The 20,002-nt window shown below is 52.6% G+C and overlaps 1 protein-coding gene across 5 annotated transcripts in view; it reads left to right on the forward strand.

The window, feature by feature from the left end:
- Usp2 (ubiquitin specific peptidase 2) overlaps positions 1-20,002 on the forward strand; it is a 28,557-nt gene that overhangs the window by 4,325 nt on the left and 4,230 nt on the right. For 3 of the 5 annotated variants that reach the window (XM_021171860.1, XM_021171859.1, XM_029481712.1), the window contains 5 exons: positions 4,008-4,864; positions 17,851-17,901; positions 18,722-18,845; positions 19,621-19,732; positions 19,829-19,939. In XM_021171860.1, coding sequence (XP_021027519.1) covers positions 4,049-4,864; positions 17,851-17,901; positions 18,722-18,845; positions 19,621-19,732; positions 19,829-19,939 — 1,214 coding nt within the window. In that variant the 5' untranslated portion in view covers positions 4,008-4,048. Of the gene's footprint in view, positions 1-4,007; positions 4,865-13,629; positions 14,047-15,888; positions 16,014-17,850; positions 17,902-18,721; positions 18,846-19,620; positions 19,733-19,828; positions 19,940-20,002 lie in introns of those variants that run through there. The other 2 variants (XM_021171861.1, XM_021171862.2) reach the window with 2 other exon arrangements.

The raw sequence follows: 20,002 nt of genomic DNA on the forward strand, positions 1-20,002 counted from the left end.
AACTCACTTTGTAGACCAGGCTGGCCTCGAACTCAGAAATCCGCCTGCCTCTGCCTCCTGAGTGCTGGGATTAAAGGCGTGCGCCACCACCGCCCGGCGATAACACGACTTCTTAAAGGAAGGGCTGAGTTAGTGTGCTATAGCCCAAAGTCGGTGCAGTTTTAAATGTTAAGACCTGTTAAGATCTGAAATAAGAACAATAAAACTTAGTTTCACTATTGGGCAGGGGCTCGTACTTAACAGCTGAAGCACTTGGGACATGAGACAAGACAGAAACGTTGAGGTCAGCCTAGGCTATAAAGTAAGACTTGTCAAAAAAAAAATCCACTATTTAAATTTCTTGTACATTTAGAAATACGGATACCTATTTCATTTAAAGCAAACAATATAGCCTTCACACTTATGTTTGTAAGCCTGAGAATTTATGTGTCTGAAAAAGTTCAAGCTTGCATCTGCCCTGAGATTTTTTTTTAGGAATCTACATTTTGAGGACACTGCCAGGAAGGGTAGGGAGGACGGAGTGCACACAGGACGAGGCTGTCGGGCAGACAAAGTCAAAAGCTGCATTCAAAGTCCTCAGTGAGTTCTATGCCTGTTCTGTAGGTGTGTGGGACCGATTGGCTGGGAGCCACAGCTCCATGGCTCCGGTGTCCCCACAGGAAGCCAAGCGCATCTGTGCAAAGCTATGCCACCATTGTCAGTTTCTTAGGGAAACTCTGCAAAATGATGGAGACTCTCAGCGAGAAGAGAGACATCAACATCTCTGTAGACATGGCATGAAGAAGGGAGCATGGGTAGGACCGACCGCCGTTGTCCAAGGTGGCAGGCACCCGGGGAGGTGCAGCCAGCAGCCACATGCCTGAACTTGCCAGTTCTGGAAAAACAATGAGAGGAGCCAGGCAGCAGGGGCCCCACAGTGGACAGGGAGGAGTGTGGGGGATCCCAGCCAATAGGCTGGCCTCCCACTGCCCCATGAAAGAGCCATTCAGTCCCAGCCGTTCCTGTGGCAACAGGGAGACTCAAAACCATGTGAGTGCTGCCCTTCCTGTCCCTGTCTTGCGCAGCAAGGCCACAGGCAGATTCCCCAACCGAAGCTCCCGCCCATGGTGCATTCAGTAGCCTCCAGGGACAGCAGGACCAGGTAACGCCAAGAGATTCTAACGTAGTAAACTGTCTTCTCACCTTTGAGGCGCTGAAACTTTTCTCCAACAAAAGTAGGGCTTAGTGGAGGGGAGAGATGTGTGCAAAGTTTCAGCTCCAAAAAAAAAGAAACCTTCTCCTACCCTGGGAGCTGTGAGGTAGACATCAGAGCTGGCAGTTTCCAGGGGCTGGGATAGAGCAACTGGTGGAACTATCTGGACAGGAGAGACTTGGCAGTTCCCTGCCAGATTGGAGCAGAGAAGAGAGCAGGGATTGGGGAGTCCTCCTCAGGGTTCTCTGAACTAGAAGATGGGGCTCCAGGTTCAGGCCTTAAAAGTGCCAGTGCTGTCTGTCCCTGTCGCTGTATCTTGTTTGGCCTGGGCACTTGTGCGTCATCCTCTGGGCTAAGAGAGGTCACAGTCTTGAGGCAGTGCCCACAGAATACCAATTCCCTAGGAGCCTCAGTCTGGGAGAAGGGAGGGAGAGCTGGGGAGGAGGAGCCATGAGCTCATATGCTGAGGGTGGGGGCCAATCTGATTGGCTGCTGGTGTCCCAGAGCCCAGCTCCCAAGGCCTGAAGTTTCTTTGACTTTGCATTATTGATGGAGTTCTCCAAAGTGAAACAGAACAGGACAGGTCCCCTGCCCCCATCCCTAGGCCTCTGTTTCCCACCCCCACCTCCCAGTGATTTCCCACTATCCGTACTTCAGACCCTCACCCAGTTACCATCTCCCAGAGCAGACTGGAAGTTCCATGGGAGAAGGGGGCAGAGTGGACAAAAAGTGTCCACACAAGGTATTGGGGTCCCCTGAGCCAGGCAAGGAAGACAGTCAGATGGACAGCCTTTCTGGTGCCAGCCGGGACTGAAAACTACTGGAGGTCTCTGGCACAGTTAAGGAACTCCGTTCTGTGGCCACCTCCTCACCTTCCACCTCTACCTCTCTCCCGAGCCTTCAGTGGCTTGAGTTTCTACAACCTTCTGCCAAGCTCTCAGCGTTTGGGGCTTGGCACACATCCTCCCTGCCCTGGTGAGCTAGGCTGCTGGCCTAGGTAAGCTGTGGGCTGCATGAGCCAGTGTCTGTTGAATGGCTAGATGTCTACCCACTACCCACTTAACTCACCGGGGGTGGCAGGGGGAAGCCTGGCGCCTGGGCTGAGGTCTAGCCGGCCAGGCCAGGGAATGGCCAGCCCTGCCATTATTATAGATTACAAAGGAGGAGCTGGGCGGCCTGGCTGGGCTGGCTAGGAGAGAAGATAATAGCCGGTCATTGTTAAGCGCTTTCCCGTGTTATTATCTCAGTCCTCACAACAACCCTGCAAGATAGGAATCCTGATGTTATTAGGCAACTTTACAGGGAGGAAATCGGGGCTCAAAGAGGTTCAACGGCTAGTGTAACTGCTCAACTGGTCCATCTTAGAGAGAGTCAAAACCAGCCCTGGGGCAGTGAGATGGCTCAGCAAGTAAAATCACTTGCCACCAAACCTTACCTAACCAACAGGGAACCCCCCAAAATGCATGGTGGGAAGATAGAGCTGACGCCTACCAGTTATCCTCTGACTTTCATATATGTGTCGTGTGTGTGTGTGTGTGTGTGTGTGTGTGGTGTTCACACACACATGCACATGCACACACGGAGGAGGGAAGGAGAGGGAGGAGAGAGAGTTTTAAAATCGTATGCTACTCTTGAGACTCCTGGATAGGTCTCCAGACCCCCACCCCACCCTGAGCCCCCCCCCCCTTAAGAGTCCCTGAAGAAAGGAGCCTGGTCCTCCGTGACCCTTTCTCCAAAGCACCTTCTCCCCTCTTGCCACATGGTGGAGGGGTTCTAGGAGTCTCCAGAGCTGCCCAACTCTGCTGAGGAATGGTAGAAGCAAGGCTGGTGGGAAAGGGTGCGGGGCCACGACCTGGGTTCCAATCCTGACTCTCCAGAGCAGGTGAACTTGGACAAGCAGGCATCATGCCCGTATCTGTACAATAGGTTAATCAATACATGGCCTTTAGGGCTATCCAACCTCCACATTCAGGGATTAATCTACAAAACCTTGAAGTCTGGGAGTGTCTGCAGTCTACAGTACAGGATCTTGACTCTAGGGGGCGCCTCTTGCACAAGTCAAGTAACTCCGAGATCAGTTTGACCCCTGCCGTGGGTCCTGAAACCTCCTAGGAGGCCGTAGGTTCCTAAGCTCCACTGAGAAGACAAAGCCAAACTCCAGGAAGAGAATAGACAGGTTCTACCTCACCAGTGTTCCCGGTGTGGTCCCCTGTGTGACCAAGCAGGTACCTGTGTCCAAGGAAGAGTACTAAGGGAGGTCTGGAGACCAGGGTCCAGCCCCTCTGCTAGACATTCCTTCCCATCTCCCGCCATCACTTCCTTTCCTGAGACCCTCCTCTTCCTCACAGTCTTCCAGTCATTTCTGGGGGGTGGAGGGTGTATTTTATACCTGAAGGTAGTACTGTTTGCCAAAGGTAGAGAAGCATTTATAACTCAGAGTGCTCACTGTCCCCCAGTCTGTGCACCGAGAGGGTGGTAGGATCCCCCATTCTCCAGCCCTTGCCAACTCTAAGGTTCCTGCCGGGACTTACAAGAAGACCCACATGAGACTCAGCTGGAGTCTCTGATGTAGAGGGCTGGGGAAGTGGAGAGGCTGTGGCTTTTGCTGGTTGTTCTTGTGGGTACATGGGTACACCCACCCATGTACATACCTGCTTGCATGTGTGTTTCTCTGGAGCTAGCCAGCCTATTATAGGCAGGCCCCAAGTGGTCCCTGTTGAGCCCTAAGGTCCTGGCCCAGCTGGCATAAAGAATGAGCACAGGATGGGCCTGGTGCTTCGCAGAGCCCTTGACAGCTGCTTTCCTTATCTTTCAGCCCATGAGGCTCCCAGTACCCACTGAGTACCACCCTGAAGGATGTCCCAGCTCTCCTCCACCCTGAAGCGCTATACAGAATCGTCCCGCTACACAGATGCCCCCTATGCCAAACCGGGCTATGGAACCTACACCCCTTCTTCCTATGGGGCCAACCTGGCCGCCTCCTTCCTGGAGAAGGAAAAACTTGGTTTTAAGCCGGTCTCCCCCACCAGCTTCCTCCCAAGGCCCCGCACCTATGGCCCCTCCTCCATCCTGGACTGTGACAGGGGCCGCCCCCTGCTGAGATCTGACATCATTGGGAGTAGTAAGCGGTCAGAGAGCCAGACCCGTGGCAATGAAAGGCCCTCGGGCAGTGGACTCAATGGAGGCAGTGGATTTTCTTATGGAGTTTCCAGCAACTCCCTCAGCTACCTGCCCGTGAATGCCAGAGACCAGGGGGTGACCCTGAGCCAGAAGAAATCAAACAGCCAATCAGACCTGGCCCGGGATTTCTCCAGCCTCCGGACTTCAGATGGCTACCGGACTTCAGATGGCTACCGGACCTCAGAGGGCTTTAGGATAGACCCCGGAAACCTGGGTCGCAGCCCCATGCTGGCCCGCACGCGTAAGGAGCTCTGTGCCCTGCAGGGCCTCTACCAAGCAGCCAGCCGTTCTGAGTACCTAACAGACTATCTGGAGAACTATGGTCGAAAGGGCAGTGCACCACAGGTGCTCACGCAAGCCCCTCCTCCCTCCCGAGTCCCTGAAGTCCTCAGTCCCACCTACCGACCAAGTGGCCGTTACACACTGTGGGAGAAGAGCAAGGGCCAGGCCTCTGGGCCCAGCCGCTCCAGTTCTCCAGGGCGAGACACCATGGTGAGTTTACTCTTGGGGATCCAGTGAGGGACTGGGGAGACAGCGTGTGTTACAAAGAGCCAGGCTAGGAACAGAACTCCCAACCTGACTGATGATTGGTGGCGGACAAGCAACAGAGATCATCCTCCACGATGATCAAGCGTGACTTGGTGGCCCCATGGCTCAGAGCCATGGGGAAGGGGCTGGCCCGTGCTTCAAAGACCTGCACACGTGGGAATGGTCCAAAGGTGCTCTAGGAGGTTCAGACCCCCCTGTCTGCTGTTCTTCTCACTCTCTGATCTCCCATCCAAAACGTCAGGGTCTTCCCCTGTGGGCTCTGGTCCATCCAGGGCTGGATGTCACAGTAGAAGTGTGATCACCATGTCACCTGTGGAGAGAGAGCCATCCTCCCACCCCCATCCCTGCTCTGGGTGGTTCTCTCCCTGTCCAGGCATGAGATATTAGGAGTAGCAGGATTCTTCCCCTGATGCCGGCAGGCTTAAGTTCAGGGTATCTGGATAGTAAGGTTGTATCTTTGGAGAAAAATAGTGTAGAGTCTTTTGTCCAGAGATAGAGATGATCTAATACCTCAGTGCTCCAGCTTGCCTGGGCTGGAATGAGGGGAGAGGCTCTGTTGGAGATTAACCAAGGGCTGGCATGGTCTCCCTCACATCTAATCCCTGAACACTGCCAGGGAGGCAGTGACTACTCTCCTTCTCTCCTGTAGTTATCCGTGTGTCCAATAGGTGGCGCGCTCTCGGAGATTTAAAGTGATTGTATCTCTACCTCCTTCCCCTGTGCCTCTGGCAACTCGGGGCTCAGCTGACCTGCTGATTGCATGGATGGATGGATGGGTGATTAGACTGGGGTGGGGGTGGGTGGTGGATTGATGGGCAGAAGAACACATAGGTAGGCAAGCGTGTGGGTAAGAGGATTGGATGCTGTGTTCTCTGTTTCCTTATGTACCCCTCCTTATAGAGCATATATGTCTTTTGTAAAGGCGAGCTATGCCATAGCATGAAATAGTGCTTTAGAGAGCTTGTTCGGGACTAGGGATCATAGCTGGGTCATAGGCTGTGTGTCATGTGTGTCATGACAAAGGGCCTTGGGACAACTTTGATAGTATCACTTGAACTGTTTTGGGCCACCTGGGAAGTACCACGGAAGATACAAAAGCTGTGTCTCACAGGACATTCAGACTCTAGCCATCAGGGTTGGCTACAGGCACAGGACACTGTAGGGTCCATTCTCAACACGTCCAGAGTTGTTCACAGAGGTGATGGGCAATGAAAAGGCTCCTCTTGGTGGAGGGAGCCTCTGCCGGCTCTTCCTTTGCTCGGAAGAAAGGAACTCTTCTTATACATGCGTGCTTCTCTGTGGGGTCCTCAGGCATTCAGCGGCAGTAGAATCACCTGTGGGCTTAACAGTCCCCCAGGCCCTCTGGAGCAAATGCTCTCAGGGCAGTGCCTTAAGATCTGCCTGTTACAGGCTTTTCAGGTTGTCTGAGCCTTCTGGGCCAAAGGCTGCAATACACTCCAGACTCCCAGCAGCTGCTGTTATCTGTCATCTTCCTCACAGCCAGCTACTTACTGCTCTTCCTGAAGTCTGCCGTCCCCTTTCCCTTCATTTCTCCTGGGGACACCTGGCCCTACCCCAGCCCAGGGCCGGAGAGAATTGTTTTCAGAAAGGACCTTCAACAGGGTAGCAAATACCCTGAGCAAACTCAGTTGCCAGAACCTGCATCCCTCCGGCCTAGAAGCAAGGCACAGCACTGTTAGGTGGTCAGGAGTGCCCTAAAGCCAAGCTAGTGTTTCATCCTGAGCTCTGCTCAGTACAGTGCCACCAACCAGGAGAGACCTCTACGGTCTCACTGCCCCGAGACCATCACTTCACCTTGGCCCTCTTATGCTCGCTTCCAGGGGTTGATTGTATCCTAAGGAAGTGAGAGCAACTTCTTGGGTGCCTTGAAATCTGCCCCATCACACGCTTCTCCGTAAGTTCTGTTCTCCCTGCATGGCTTCTTTCAAAAAAAGCGTGGCTTCTTCTCACAGTGCTGTTTTCTAGCTCTGAACTCTGTACCGCGCACACCTCTGGGGAACTGAGAACTCTGTGCCATTCACCTGGCTTTCTTGGGCAGTTTCCTTAACTCCTAAGTCTGTTTGCTCTTCTGTAAAATGAAAGCACTCATAGTTTCTACTTCATAAATTACTGTGAAAGAGCCTGACACATAGTAGGGACTCAGTAAAGGTCAGTCATCGTTGCTGCTGGTTTTAGGAGACGAGAGAGGTGCAGGCCAGCCCCTGCCTTCAGTTCACTTCAGGAAATCCATGCCTACTTGGTTACACCAGGAGGCAGGCCTGGGTGTGTGTGTCTTCCGCGGTAGGGAAGGGAGAGGTCACCTGAGGCCGAGACAGACTGCCCGTGACCTCTGAGAGGCACAGTCTTACCTTTTAACTTTGGATACCTATCAGCTCGGACAGATTTCCTCCTCTATAAAGTGAACGATGGCACCTGCCCTGCCCTCCTCACAGGACTGCCACAAGGCTCAAACCAAGTAATGAAGGTGGAGGCATCTCCAGCCAATAAGACAGTAACAGCCCACCTGAGCTTGGAGCTTCACAGGCTCCGTTGAGCATGTGTAATGGAGGCACCACCGGCATGCCAGTGGGTTGAAGGTGCAACTCAGCCCTGGGGCTCTGAGGGTCTCCCCCCTGAGGCCCCACTTTCCCTGAAAATGCAGGGCAATGAGCCGGGAGCCACCAAGGTGTTTCGCTCTTCCAGTGAGGATTTGCAAGCCAGCCCAGGTGGCTCAGCCCTGCAGAGCGCCTAGAGCCAGAGAGCCAGAGAACAACCCGTCAGTTCCCCCTCGCCCCACCTCTTCTGTTCCTGGGGCCTATGGAAGGACAAGCTGTTCCCACTGAGCACTGCCAGGCCTGTGCTTTAACCCTACAATCCCTCCTAATCCTATGATCCACCCCCCAGCTGCTCCGTGGCCAGCCCTGGCACGCTGCCTGCTGGCCTCAGGCCTTGCACTTGCCCCTCCCAGGCCTCACCTCCTCTCCCCAGGAAGAGCCACGGGTTGGCCCAGGGCCCTTCCAAGCATAGTCAGCAGGCTAGGAACCTGCCTCTTCACACAGAGGCAGGGACTGAGACCCCCGGTCTCGCCTAGGCTCTTCTCTGGCGTACGCACACACAATCTTATGTGCCCCTTCCTCTCTGCGTGGGGAACTGCTTCTAGGAGTGATGGAATCTGAGTCTCTGGGTCCTGTCTGTCACTGGGGTTGCTGACTCATGTTCTGAAGCCTTGGGTTCCAGCTGTTCAGTGACAGGGAGATTATATAAGCCAGGGTCACGTGATCCTCCTCTCGGGTGGGACTCTGGACTTGAACAAGTGGAGGATGGCAAAGACTGCCTGAGAACCAAAAAGCGGACCTTCCTCTCCTGTCCCCCTGCCTTCTCACTCTGTTGACTCAAGCCACACTGGACTGCACCTCTTCTGTCTTATTTGTCCAGACTGGCACCCTGAGACCCTGGAGCCCATCCTTACCAGACCCACCCCATCCACCTCCTCAACGGCTCCAAGGAGGCCATACTTCCTGAGGGTCTCAGTCTGTGCTAAAGGCACTCAGAAGAAATGTAAAGTGAGAATCCCCAGGACCAGAACAAGCCCTAGCTCCTGAGGAGGAAGAACAGAGGGTTTAGGCATGGTTGTTAGACTCTCTGTAGTGCTAATGTCTCCGTCCCGGGAAGACTCGCTGTGGGCAGTGACCTGGCGGCCGTCCTTGTCATTACTCTCCAGCTCCATTTCTCAGTTGATGTCCTGAACCCCTCCATCCATCCTGTCTTCCCTTCAGCCACCCCCACACCCCTCACACACACACACACACACACACTCCAGGATGTCACATTAAGTTAATATGGTGCTGGGGTGGGGCAAAGCAACACAAGTTAATCCAAGCCTAGCAAAATGTTCCCTGCCCCTGGGGGACCCGCCCCACTGACCATCAGCCTCAGAAACAAACATCATGTTCAGAGCTCAGAGCTGCGCACGTGGTCCCTTGCCCCCTCTTACCTCAATGGATACATAAAACTAGCACCCGAGACAGAGCTATAAGCAATAGAAGGAAGTGTGTGGGCTTCTTGAATATGACTGGTTCAGACCAGATTTCCTGGGGCTTGAAAGAGCACAGAACATTTGACCTGTGGGGGTCTAATTCCTACAAGGAAATAGTTTCCTACCGCTGATGTTCACTGACTCTCCTCTAAAAAGTACACGATGGGCTGGAAGCCCACAAAACCTTCCTAAAAACTCAGAGCCCCTGCCTTCTCAGGCCTCAGTCTTGCCAGCCGAGAGATGCTTGCTAGGATCTGGGCCATTGGCCTTGAGACATCTTCCAGAGCCTGAGCAGCGTCACCAAACCCTGGACAAAGCCACCCACTGGGGTCTGAGAACAGCAGGATAGTTTCAGTCCTTGTCCTTGTAGCGCGAACCCCGACTGAGGTAAAGAAAATGACCTGTCCTACACCAGAGGCAGGAAATAGCTCAGAGAAACGGTAGCTTTGGGCTGCAAGACTCAACATAGCCCAACATGGCTCTATAGATTTCAGACTTAAGTCATGGAGCCTCAATCAGATTCAGACCCCAAAGGACTAGCTCCCTTTTACTGAGTCCACTTTAGGAAATGGCTCTGAGAAGAAAGGGTCTCACAGGAATTTGGCGAGTTGAGGAATAAGCCAGAGATCTTCCTCGGCTGCATTTAGCAATAGTCGGACCTGCTGGACAAGACTGGACGCTGTTTAACTCACCCTAGATTTCTCAAAATACATCCAGGCAACAGCTTTCCCCATCTGTCCCTCCCCGCTACCAGAAACACCCACACCTCCCCGGCAACCTCCTGCATCCCAGGAAAGAGGGAGAGCATGCTGGCACAGCACCAAGATGGGAGTGCACATGTCATTAAGTCTAAGTCATGGGGACAGAGGCCATGCTACAGTGGGTGAGCATCTCTTGGACAGCACCCACCCACAGCACACTTGCTCAACATGTAAAACCAGCCACACCCCTTCCCCTTGAGATCAACTGCAACATGCAGGATTCTCAGCAGAGCTCAGTCTGGCCCTCTTCATTAAGACCTCCCTCATTAAGGAACCTCCAGCCCTGCCCTAGAGGATGATCCCAGGTGCTGGAGCAATCAAGACAAGCCACACAGCATCTGAGACCGTTTGCAAGTTTTACAGCTATAAAACAAAGATAAACATATTCGAATGAATTAACAGTGTGCAAATTGAGTGGATGAAGTAATGGGTGTTTAGAACTGGGTGGAATTAATTAGGGAAGGCGTTATAGAAGTCTTAGAGTTGCTGTTTTGTTTGTTGTAGCTCTGGGGGGTTAAGTTCAAGGCCTAACTCTTCCATTGAACTGTGCCCTCCCCTCCAAAAAAAAAAAAAAAAAAAAAAAAAAAAAAAAAAAAACCCAAGCAGAAGTTGATTTGGTCTGGCTTTTATGGCCCAACGGATCAAGCCCAGGGGCTTCCATCTGCTCGGGGAACTGGCTTATGTGTTTTTTAAGACAGGGTCTTATGTAACCCAGCCTGGCTTTTACAGACGTCCTGCGTCTGTCTCTCAAATGCTGTGACTCTAAGTGTGCCTCACCACATCTGGCAAAACTCAAGTTTTGAATATAATTTACAAATAGACAGAAAAACAGGAGGAACACCCTAGAATTTCTTAGTACCTGTTTTAAAAGTGTGAGTTTGTCTCTAAGACAAGTCTGGGTTCAGTGCCTTACACAGTCATTTATTAGTTTTGAGGTCCTGACTGAACACAGCCCCTCTGGCACATAAAGTCCCTCACCTATCAACGAGAAGTAATAGTTAAAGCTTCACGGTGTGCTTGATGGAAATTAACCAGCATAGTATATATAAAGCCCATAGCCCAGTGCTGCTTGGTCATTCAAGGGCCTTAATGGGGTGTGTGTGTGTGTATGTGTGTGTGTGAGTGGCCTTGACCTGGGCTAGCCTTATATAGCCATATAGCTACGGATGACCTTGAGTTTCTCATCTCATGGGAATATATATGTGTGTGTGTGTGTATATATATATATATATATATATATATATATATATATATATATGTTTACGTGATGCTGGGGACTGAATCTAGGGCTTTGTGCATGCTAGGCAAACACTCTACCAACTGAACTGCATCTAGCATGCGTGTCTTTATTACATTCATTTACTTATTGTGTGTGGGCACACCCTTGCCCTTGGCACATGGCAAATAACTTGCCAAATTCATCTCTCTCCTTCCACCAGTGCAACGGAGGGTTCCAGCTCAGATCGTTAGGCTTGGTGGCAGTCACCTATACCAGATGCGCCATCTAACCAGCCCTCATGTATTGTTTCCTTAATGTTTTCTGTTAACGTGTAATTATACACAACAATGGATTCATTATGACATCCTCATACCTGCATCTAATGTATTTTGATCATACTTCCCCAGGTCCCCCTCCTTTCATCCAGCTCTCACTTCTGCTGCTCCACTTCCTTTTCCCAAGCAATCCCTCTTCTACCCCCACCCCCTTTTAGGGACCCTGAGTTTCCTTAGTGCTACTTACAGGAACACAAATAGGGGTTATTTACAGGAATATGAACACCAGTCAGCTGCTACACTGTCGGAGGAAAGAGTTAAGACAGGCTCTTACTATGCAGTCCAGGCTGGCCTCAAACTAGCAATCCTCCTGCCTCAACCTTCTAAATGCTAGGATTACAGGGCAACATGCTCAGCTAGGTCTATTTCCTTTCTTTCTCTTTTGTTTTTGTTTTTGTTTTCAGTTGGTTAGTTGGTTGGTTGGTTGGTTTTTCAGGACAGAATTTCTCCATGTAGCTCTGGCTGTCCTGAAACTCTATCTTTAGACCAGGCTGCCCTTGTATTCAGAGATCCACCTGCCTCTGCCTCCTGAGTGCTGGGTGAAATGCTTGTGTGTGTGCCCATGTGCCGCCACCACCAGCAGCAGCCTACTTCTCTTTCTTAAATCCCAGCATTCAGAGGGCAAAAGACAGGAGGAGCCCCATGAGGCTACATAGCAAGGTCCTGGCCAGTCAGGGATAGATAGTTAGACACACACACACACACACACACACACACACCCATCCGCTCAAAATTATTGTATTTACTTTGTAAGTGTAGAGGTCAGAGGATAACTTGTGTCTCTTCTTTAAGCATGTGAGACCTGGGGATCTAACTCAGGTAGTCTGTCTTGGAGGCAAGCATGTTTGTCTGCTGTGCTGTCTGCCCAGCTCCAGTCCTGTTTCTTAAGAGCAGAACAGGAGCAAGGTAGTTTGGTGGCAGGGATCAGAGAAACACGAGGAGAATGATAATGGAAAGAGGCTATGGATAGACAGCTTTACAGCCTCCTGGACCACGTGCAAGATGCTCTGGTTATCTCACAGCAGTGCTTTGATCAAATGGGAGCGAGCATTGACGTGCCAGAGTGTGGGACCTGCACCCTGGAAAAGGGTGTCGCTACAAAGACGGAAGCTTGAAGAAAAGGCCCGTTGCAGTGCGTCCAGGGTCCAGGTTGGGTCAAAGTCTGAAGATCGTGCCTCCAACCGTGACAGCCCTCATTGCCCAGTGGCTCTTGCTCCCTCCTCCTCCCGCCACTAGTGCTGAGGACATGATGGTGAGAGACTGTCCGTGCTCTCCACCTATTTGCACCAAATTCCTATTTTGTGGGCGGCCTAGGGTACAACCCACACATGCATCTCGGACGCAGTCTCCATGTGGTTGTGGTCGTGTGTGCGGTACTCGTGTACATGTGGGGATGAGCGTGCCAGGAGGAACAGAAGCAGCCCACAGATGAGTAACAGCGCACACTGCTGCCTCTCCGAGTATTTTTAAACGCTAAAAATACTGGCTAAAAATAGCCTGCAAGCTCCAAACAAGATACTTTCTCTCGGCAGATTCTTGGCTTCCCTGTTAGGTGAGGGGGCGGAGCATCAAAAACAAACCCCTCTCCCTAGACCCCCCTGCCTTTAATCATTGCCCACGTGGGGGCCGGAGACCACCTACACACAAGACCATCCCCAACGTACAAGAAGAGCGTCTTTCTCCCATCCTCTTATAAAAAGTTAAAATTTAAGATTCTAGACAAGATGGATTTGGGTAAAATTGGTTGGGAGGATCCAGAAATGGTTCTTTCCTGGAGCCAAAAGGGCCACTAACCTATTGTACCTGATAAAATGAGCACCGCCTTCCTTGATAATGGGCTAGGCCAGGTCTTAGAGGAGGAGCGGAGCTTAACCCCAGAGGCGGTTGAGAATCTTTTTCTAGCCAAGGCTCCTCGATCCCTGCAGACCGTGAGAATGCTGTCCATCACGAAGACAGGGGTTCCCCGCGTGCTAGACGAAAGTGTGTGTGCCTGTGCATTTTGCCCTAAAAAATAACTAGCTGTCCCTAGGGTCTCAAAAGGGACCACAACCCCAAGTTCACAATTGCCTGCTGCCCGGGCGGAGGCGCTCCAGGATGACTGACACTTGATCTTAAGGGGAGCGTCTCTCAAGGACCCCAGAGATTGTCTGTGGAGCTTAATCCCTGGGCTGGCCAGTGATAGCGCGTCCTCGCTTTGCCCCAGTAGGGTTCCCGCGTCTCTGTGGCCCCAGGGTCATCGGCTTTGGGCGGGCCCTGCGACCTCGCCGGCGTCCGCGTGCCGACTCCCGGGGCGGGGCGAAGGCGGGGCGGGGCGTGGTCCGGGTCCGGCTCTGCCCCTGCCCCTCCCCGGCGCTGACGTCGCAAAGCTGGAAGCTCGGCGGGTCAGCCAGTCCGCCGGAGCGCGAGCGCCGTGCCCGGTCGGTTGGCTGCGCGAGGTGGGGAGGTTGAAGCGGAGAAGCGCGCGCTGGGCCCCGCAGTAGCGGTTACTTGCCCCACGTCGCCGACGGGATTCTGTGGGGGTCTCCGCTGGCTTCGGAGTCCGGGTTGTAGCAAGGCACGGGGACTCCCCGTAACCCCTTGGGCAGCCGCGTTGGGTTTGGGGCATAGCCCACCGCCCGCTCCGCAGCATGCGTACCTCCTACACGGTGACCCTGCCCGAAGAGCCCCCCGCCGCCCACTTTCCCGCTCTCGCCAAGGAGCTGCGGCCGCGCTCCCCTCTGTCCCCGTCCCTGCTGCTCTCCACCTTCGTGGGGCTTCTGCTCAACAAAGCCAAGGTACGCGGGCCCTTTTCTAGGACCTCCCACGCTGAAGGTCTGGGGTCCTGCTTGCTCCCGGGATCAACCCCAGTCTATCATGAGTCTCTGAATCCCCGGGATGTTCCTCGCCAGCTTTTCCCCCTCTTTTCCAAGGGTCTCCTGGCAAGGGATGCCCCCATCCCTAGAGATCGCAGGCTTGCTGCAGACCCATCCCCTGTTGCCTAAGTCCCTAAGGCCCCCTCACCCCCTTCCCTGGGTGACCCGGGCACCTGGGGGCTCTTGGCCTCTTAATCCCAGTCACCTATATCAAGACAGGTGCAGGCTAGAGTAACCTTGACTAGGACTGGTGTGTGACTAGATGTGTGACTCGAAGGAACAGGCAACACGCTGGACTGGGGGGGGGGGTGATTCTTCCAAGACCAAACTCCAACAAGGAAGGTGGATCAAAGGGTGCCTGCCTCCCTTTCTCTGTTCTCAAATGGGCTGTCTCCCAGGGGTCAGTTGCCAGGGCGCTTTGACCCAGTGAAGGGCAGAGGTTGTAGACAGGTGAGAGAATGGGCCCTTCTCTTCCCGGCCCTCTTAAGTTGTGTGGTGTGGGCAGCTGATTCCTTGATTGAAGCAGCTCCCTGAGTACTGCTGAAGTATGGCTGGCCACTGTCCTTTTGGGAAAGAGAAGGGGCCCCCGAGCTTGACAGGTCTTATGTAACAGGCACCAGCTCCCGTGTTGGCAGTGCGTGCCCTGCCCCGTGCCAGAGCTACACCGGGCTCCTTGCTTGCCGCCAGGACACTGGGCTGACCCTCACCATGCAGATAAAGCAAGAATGCCCCTTAGCTGGGGTCTCCAGTGTGAAGTCACAATCTCAGCTCCCCTTTCTTCCAGGCCCATGCCCAGATGCCAACCTGCATTATCCAGTGACAGGCTGTTTGAGCCCCCACTCCTGCCCTGGCAGAGGAGTGCTGTTTACTCTGGAGGTGGCATCTGCTCTCTAGAACAGTGCTTGCTACTGAGTCAAAGCTGGGTTTGCTGATGGCTGAGTGTAAGGCAGCGCCAGGTCCAAACTTTCTCACCTCTGCACATGAGCCCCAGCCAGACAGCTGGGAGCCTCTCCTTGCGCTGGCATTGTGAGCGGCTAGCTGTGCAGGGTTTCTGTCCCACCTTTTCAGTCCTAACCTCTCATTCCCTGCCAGCCCAGAGGTAGGATTGTTTGCCCTGTGAGAAAGGTCACTCCTGGGACATTTTGTTCTCCTCTGGTATGGAAAGTGCTGACTTTCCCTGGAGCTCCTGATTTCCTATTCATGGCTGAAGAATATCTGGCCTGGCCTAGAACAGCCCGGCTCCCCCTGCCCCCCATCCACTCCCACCCCCAAGCCCCACAACCATCACCCCACCACCACCACCACCACCTCCTACATAGAGCTCTAAGAAGTTGGCAAGTAAGGTCAGGCATGGTGGTGAATGCCTAGAATCCCGTGGGAGGCAGAAGGATCCCGACTACATAGTGACTTTGAGGCTAGCCAGGGGTGTATGGTGAGACCCCATGTCTAAGAAAGGAAAGAAGACAAGCATTTTAGAGCTGAGGAAATTTTAGATAAGAACATGACTCCTCACACAAGAAAGAAAGAAAGAAAGAAAGAAAGAAAGAAAGAAAGAAAGAAAGAGAAAGGAAAGAAAGAAAAAATTCAGAGGGTCCTAATGGTGATTTAGGGGAGCCTCCCCTTTCTAGCCCCAAGCCAATAGAAACATTGGAAGTAGAATACTAAGCATGGAGGCTGGGTGCACTTCCCACCTTCCAGCTGCCCAGTCACATGGGGGGCAGGTGTGCCTCTGTGCACTGGTGACCCCGCCCCTTTCCCCACCCTCACTAGTGCTGGGATAAGTACCTGAGCTGAGAGCCTGCCCTGGTGGACGTGGACATGCTCCCCCGTGGGAGGATGCTTTCTGTCTCTGCAGCCTGTTTAGACCGATGTCGTCTCGGGCACAGGGGGTAAGGATTAGTAAAAGAGCTCCCGAAACCAGGTGTGAGTGGGCATCGTGTGTGGGCACACCGCGGTGGGAGCCTCTTAAGTGGGCAACATGAAGATCGCTGGGGTGCTTTCTTGCTGGGCTCTGGGGAAAAGGAAGACTTTTTTTTTTTTTTAACTGTTTCATTCAAAGCCCTGATAAGAGCTTTGTACCCAAGGACTGCCTCTATGGTAGCTGTCTCTGTGGTAGGCCACTTAGAGGTCCCACCACGAGTGTCAGTAAGACAACATTCACGGTTTTTGCCATTGCCAGGGGTCAAACCCAAGACCTTAACAAATGCTAAGTCAAGCCACCTTCTGCTGAACTACGACACCCAATGGTGGGGCTCACAGTTCATTTGAGGGTCACATAAGGTGCAGGCCAGGGTAGTGAGGAGGTTACACCCTACAGGCTGCTGCAGGCTTGCCCCCCCCCCCCCAGCTGAAGGTTTAAAGTATGTCTCTTCTGGGTATGTTTTTTCTACCTGCTAGAGTCCGAATTGACAACTGACCGAGGGAGGGATCCTCTTACCCATGGTGGGAGGGGCCTGGCACTTCTTGAGAAAGCCCTCGGCCTGCTTCTCCCCACCTCCCTTCAAGCTGACAGTCTCCTGGGCTTTGAGCCGCTGACAGCCCCATAGGCTGTCAGCACATGGCATGAGTAATTTTAGCTGAGTTATTTCAGGCTCCTGTTCTGATCAGGGTTGAGCCGGCCCCACGCATGCCCCAGCCAGTGTTGCTCCAGAGTTGCCTGCTCCGAGGCCCCCTTTCCAAGAGGGGGTGGCAGACTCATCCCCAAACTCAACCACTTTAACCCTTTGAGCCTGAAGGGTTTTCGATCCCGAGGAGGTGTGCCCAGGATTAGCTAAGAGACCTTGACAAATAACACCGAGAACCTGCAATCTCACACCTGTTCTCTCTCCAACCCCCTCACCAGCCTCCACAGTTGAGACAAGAGCGGCACCTTCAGCCAGGTGCTTCCTCAGCTTGGGGCCAGTGGCCGGTCCGGGATGTTGAAACCCGAGACCAAGCAGGGCTGGGAGGTTCCTCCCGCCTTGGCTCAGCCCTTTAGAAGCTGAGTTCAGCTGGAAGGAATTCCACCTGTCCCTGGCACTTCAGACAGGCAGGCAGCTTGAGTTTTCCCCAGCTGAAGATCGAAACTCAATTAGAGTGGTTTGTCATTTCAATTTCTTAACATGCCAATTATGACGGCCCCTTTATATATTGAACATGTAATATAAATATAGGTCATTTGAAATAGTGCCTGTTTTTGTTGTTTCATATAGCTCAGGCTAGCCTTTGGTTTCTCTGTGTAGCTGAGGCTGGCCTTGAATTCCTAATTCTCCTGCCTCTGTTTCCCAGGTGCTGGGGTTGCAGGCTTTCATCACCATGCCTGACCTGAACTTTCAATTTCGTTTAACGAGGAATTGACTAAATTCCTAAAATTATGAATCCCTAGCCTCTAGTTCTAATCTTTAGTCTCCACTGTAGCAGAAAATAAAGATAGAAAAGCTAGTGTAGTAGTAGCTTATACCTGTAATCCCGACACTCGGGAGGCAGAGGCGGGAGGATCACCTATGCTCACTAGCCTACCTAGTGAGACCCTGGCTCAAGAGAGCAAAATGATGGGGAAGTACATAAAAGAGCAAAGTCCCAGAGAGCAGTCTGCGTGTTGAAAATAGGCATGCCTCCCTGCTCTCCAAGGCCCAGACAGAGGCTGAAAAGAGAAGTCTGCTGGGGAAGGGAAGGAAGTGTTGGGCGAGAACTAGGACAGACCCTGGGCTGTCCCTCACCCTCAAGTGACCTGTTCTTCACTTACAGAATTCAAAGAGTGCCCAGGGTCTGGCTGGTCTTCGAAACCTTGGGAACACGGTAAGTTCCTTCCCAGCTCACCTCTTTCCTGAAGCCCTTTCCCTCCTCTCCTGAATGGGATAATTTGATAGAGTCCCCTCCCAGCTTCAGCTAGCTTCCTATCCTATAGGGCAATCAGCACCTGCCCTTCCTGGCTGGGGTTTCAGTGAATTGTGGGGCTCTGTCTCACCCGCCCCCAGCAGGAAGCACTGCTAAAAGGAAGTTGCCCTTGTCACTTCGAGCCTGCTGCTCTCCTGGATCTTCCTCCTGATTCCTGTCACTTCCCACCCACTGCTGACCAGTGTGCCCACACCCCTTTGTACACCTCAGTAGGAAGGAGCCAAGTACAGGGCCTTCCCCCATACTTGCCTCACTCGGCCCTGCCTTCACTCAGGAAGGAGGAGCCTGGAGCTGTGAGAGAGTTCATTTTGGGTAGAAGAGAGAGAGAGAACCTTTAGTTGCAGGTAACAAGTCCTGGGCAAGGGGCTCTACCCCATCACATCACAGTGTTGTCAGTTAGCTTTTCCCCACGATAGATACAGAAGCGAAATCAATCTAATAAAGATGGTGTGTTGGGCTTGCTTACTGGCTCTGTTGCTTTGGGCTTGTGACAAAGCAGAAGGCACAGGTACAGTAAAGCAAAACCATTCACTTCATGGCCAGGATACAAAGGGGGCCTACAGGCCTCTGCTGGGCAAGCCCCCAATACCTGAAAGCCTCCCACTGGGCCCCATCTCTTGAGGTTGCTACCACATCGCAGTAGTGCCACGAGCCAGGAATACATGCTTATGAAAATCCCAGAGCTGTGCACGCCCACTAATTGCTAGATGATCTCTCCTAGTGCTTCATGAACTCAATTCTTCAGTGCCTGAGCAACACCCGCGAGCTGAGAGATTACTGCCTCCAGAGGCTGTACATGCGGGACCTCGGCCACACCAGCAGCGCACACACGGCCCTCATGGAAGGTGAGGAAGCCCGTGTGGGCGTGGCCCCGCTCCCCTTCTCAGCTCTTCCGTCCCACCAGGCTGGACTGGTGTTGTGTTGTAGATGCACCCCCACCCCTCTAGTTTTCGCCTGTTCTTGGTTGGGGCTCAAATTTCAGAATCTGTTGTTGAAACACAGCCTTCCTGTGTAACCCTGGTTGGAGCCATGATTCTCTTGCTTAGGCCTCCCAGGTGTTGGAATCAGTGTGTACAGCCTCATGTCTGACTCCAGCTTCAGTGCTCCATCTTATTTGTTCATTGGTTGTTGATCTGTGAGGTGCTTGGCTTGGCTGGTTGTCTTGGTTTTAGTTTTTTGTTTTGCTTTGTTTTGTTTTGTTTTGTTTTGTTGTTTTTGAGACAGTCTCATGTAGCCTAGGTTGGCCTTGAATTCCTGATCTTCCAACCTTAACATGGGACCACGGGTGTGTACCACAAAAGTGCTCACTGTGGTTACAGAGGACCAGGGCTTGGTTTCCCTCCTATGGCCTCCTTGGACACTCATAAGCATGTACACACACACACACACACACGTATACACACACATATTAAAATAACTTTTTAAAAAACAAAATATCTCAGCGGGGTAGTTGTGATGCACACTTTTAATCCGAGGGCTCAGGAGGTGGAGGCAGGCAGATCTCTGGATTTCAGGCCAACCTGGTCTATGAGTTAGTTACAGGACAGCCATTTCTACACAGAGGACCCCTATCTTGAATAATCTCACCTGTTCTTCACCCTTTTTAATGGCTCCTAACAGAGTTTGCAAAACTAATCCAGACCATATGGACGTCATCCCCCAATGATGTGGTGAGCCCATCTGAGTTCAAGACCCAGATCCAGAGATATGCACCACGCTTCATGGGCTATAAGTAAGGGCCTGGCATGCGTACCCTCCCCAAGGTGGCTGGCAGCACAAGCGAGGTCTGGTGGGCGCTGCTCACCCGCTCACTTTTGTTTGCATTCAGTCAGCAGGATGCTCAGGAATTCCTTCGTTTCCTTCTGGATGGTCTCCACAATGAGGTGAACCGAGTGGCAGCAAGGCCTAAGGCCAGCCCAGAGACCCTTGATCATCTCCCGTAAGTAAGAGGAGGTCTTGCCTCAGGCAAAGCCTTTGTGAACTTGACCTTAGTGCCTACTTC

This window comes from Mus caroli, chromosome 9, assembly GCF_900094665.2.
Source record: "Mus caroli chromosome 9, CAROLI_EIJ_v1.1, whole genome shotgun sequence".
Taxonomy (NCBI): Eukaryota; Metazoa; Chordata; class Mammalia; order Rodentia; family Muridae; genus Mus; species Mus caroli.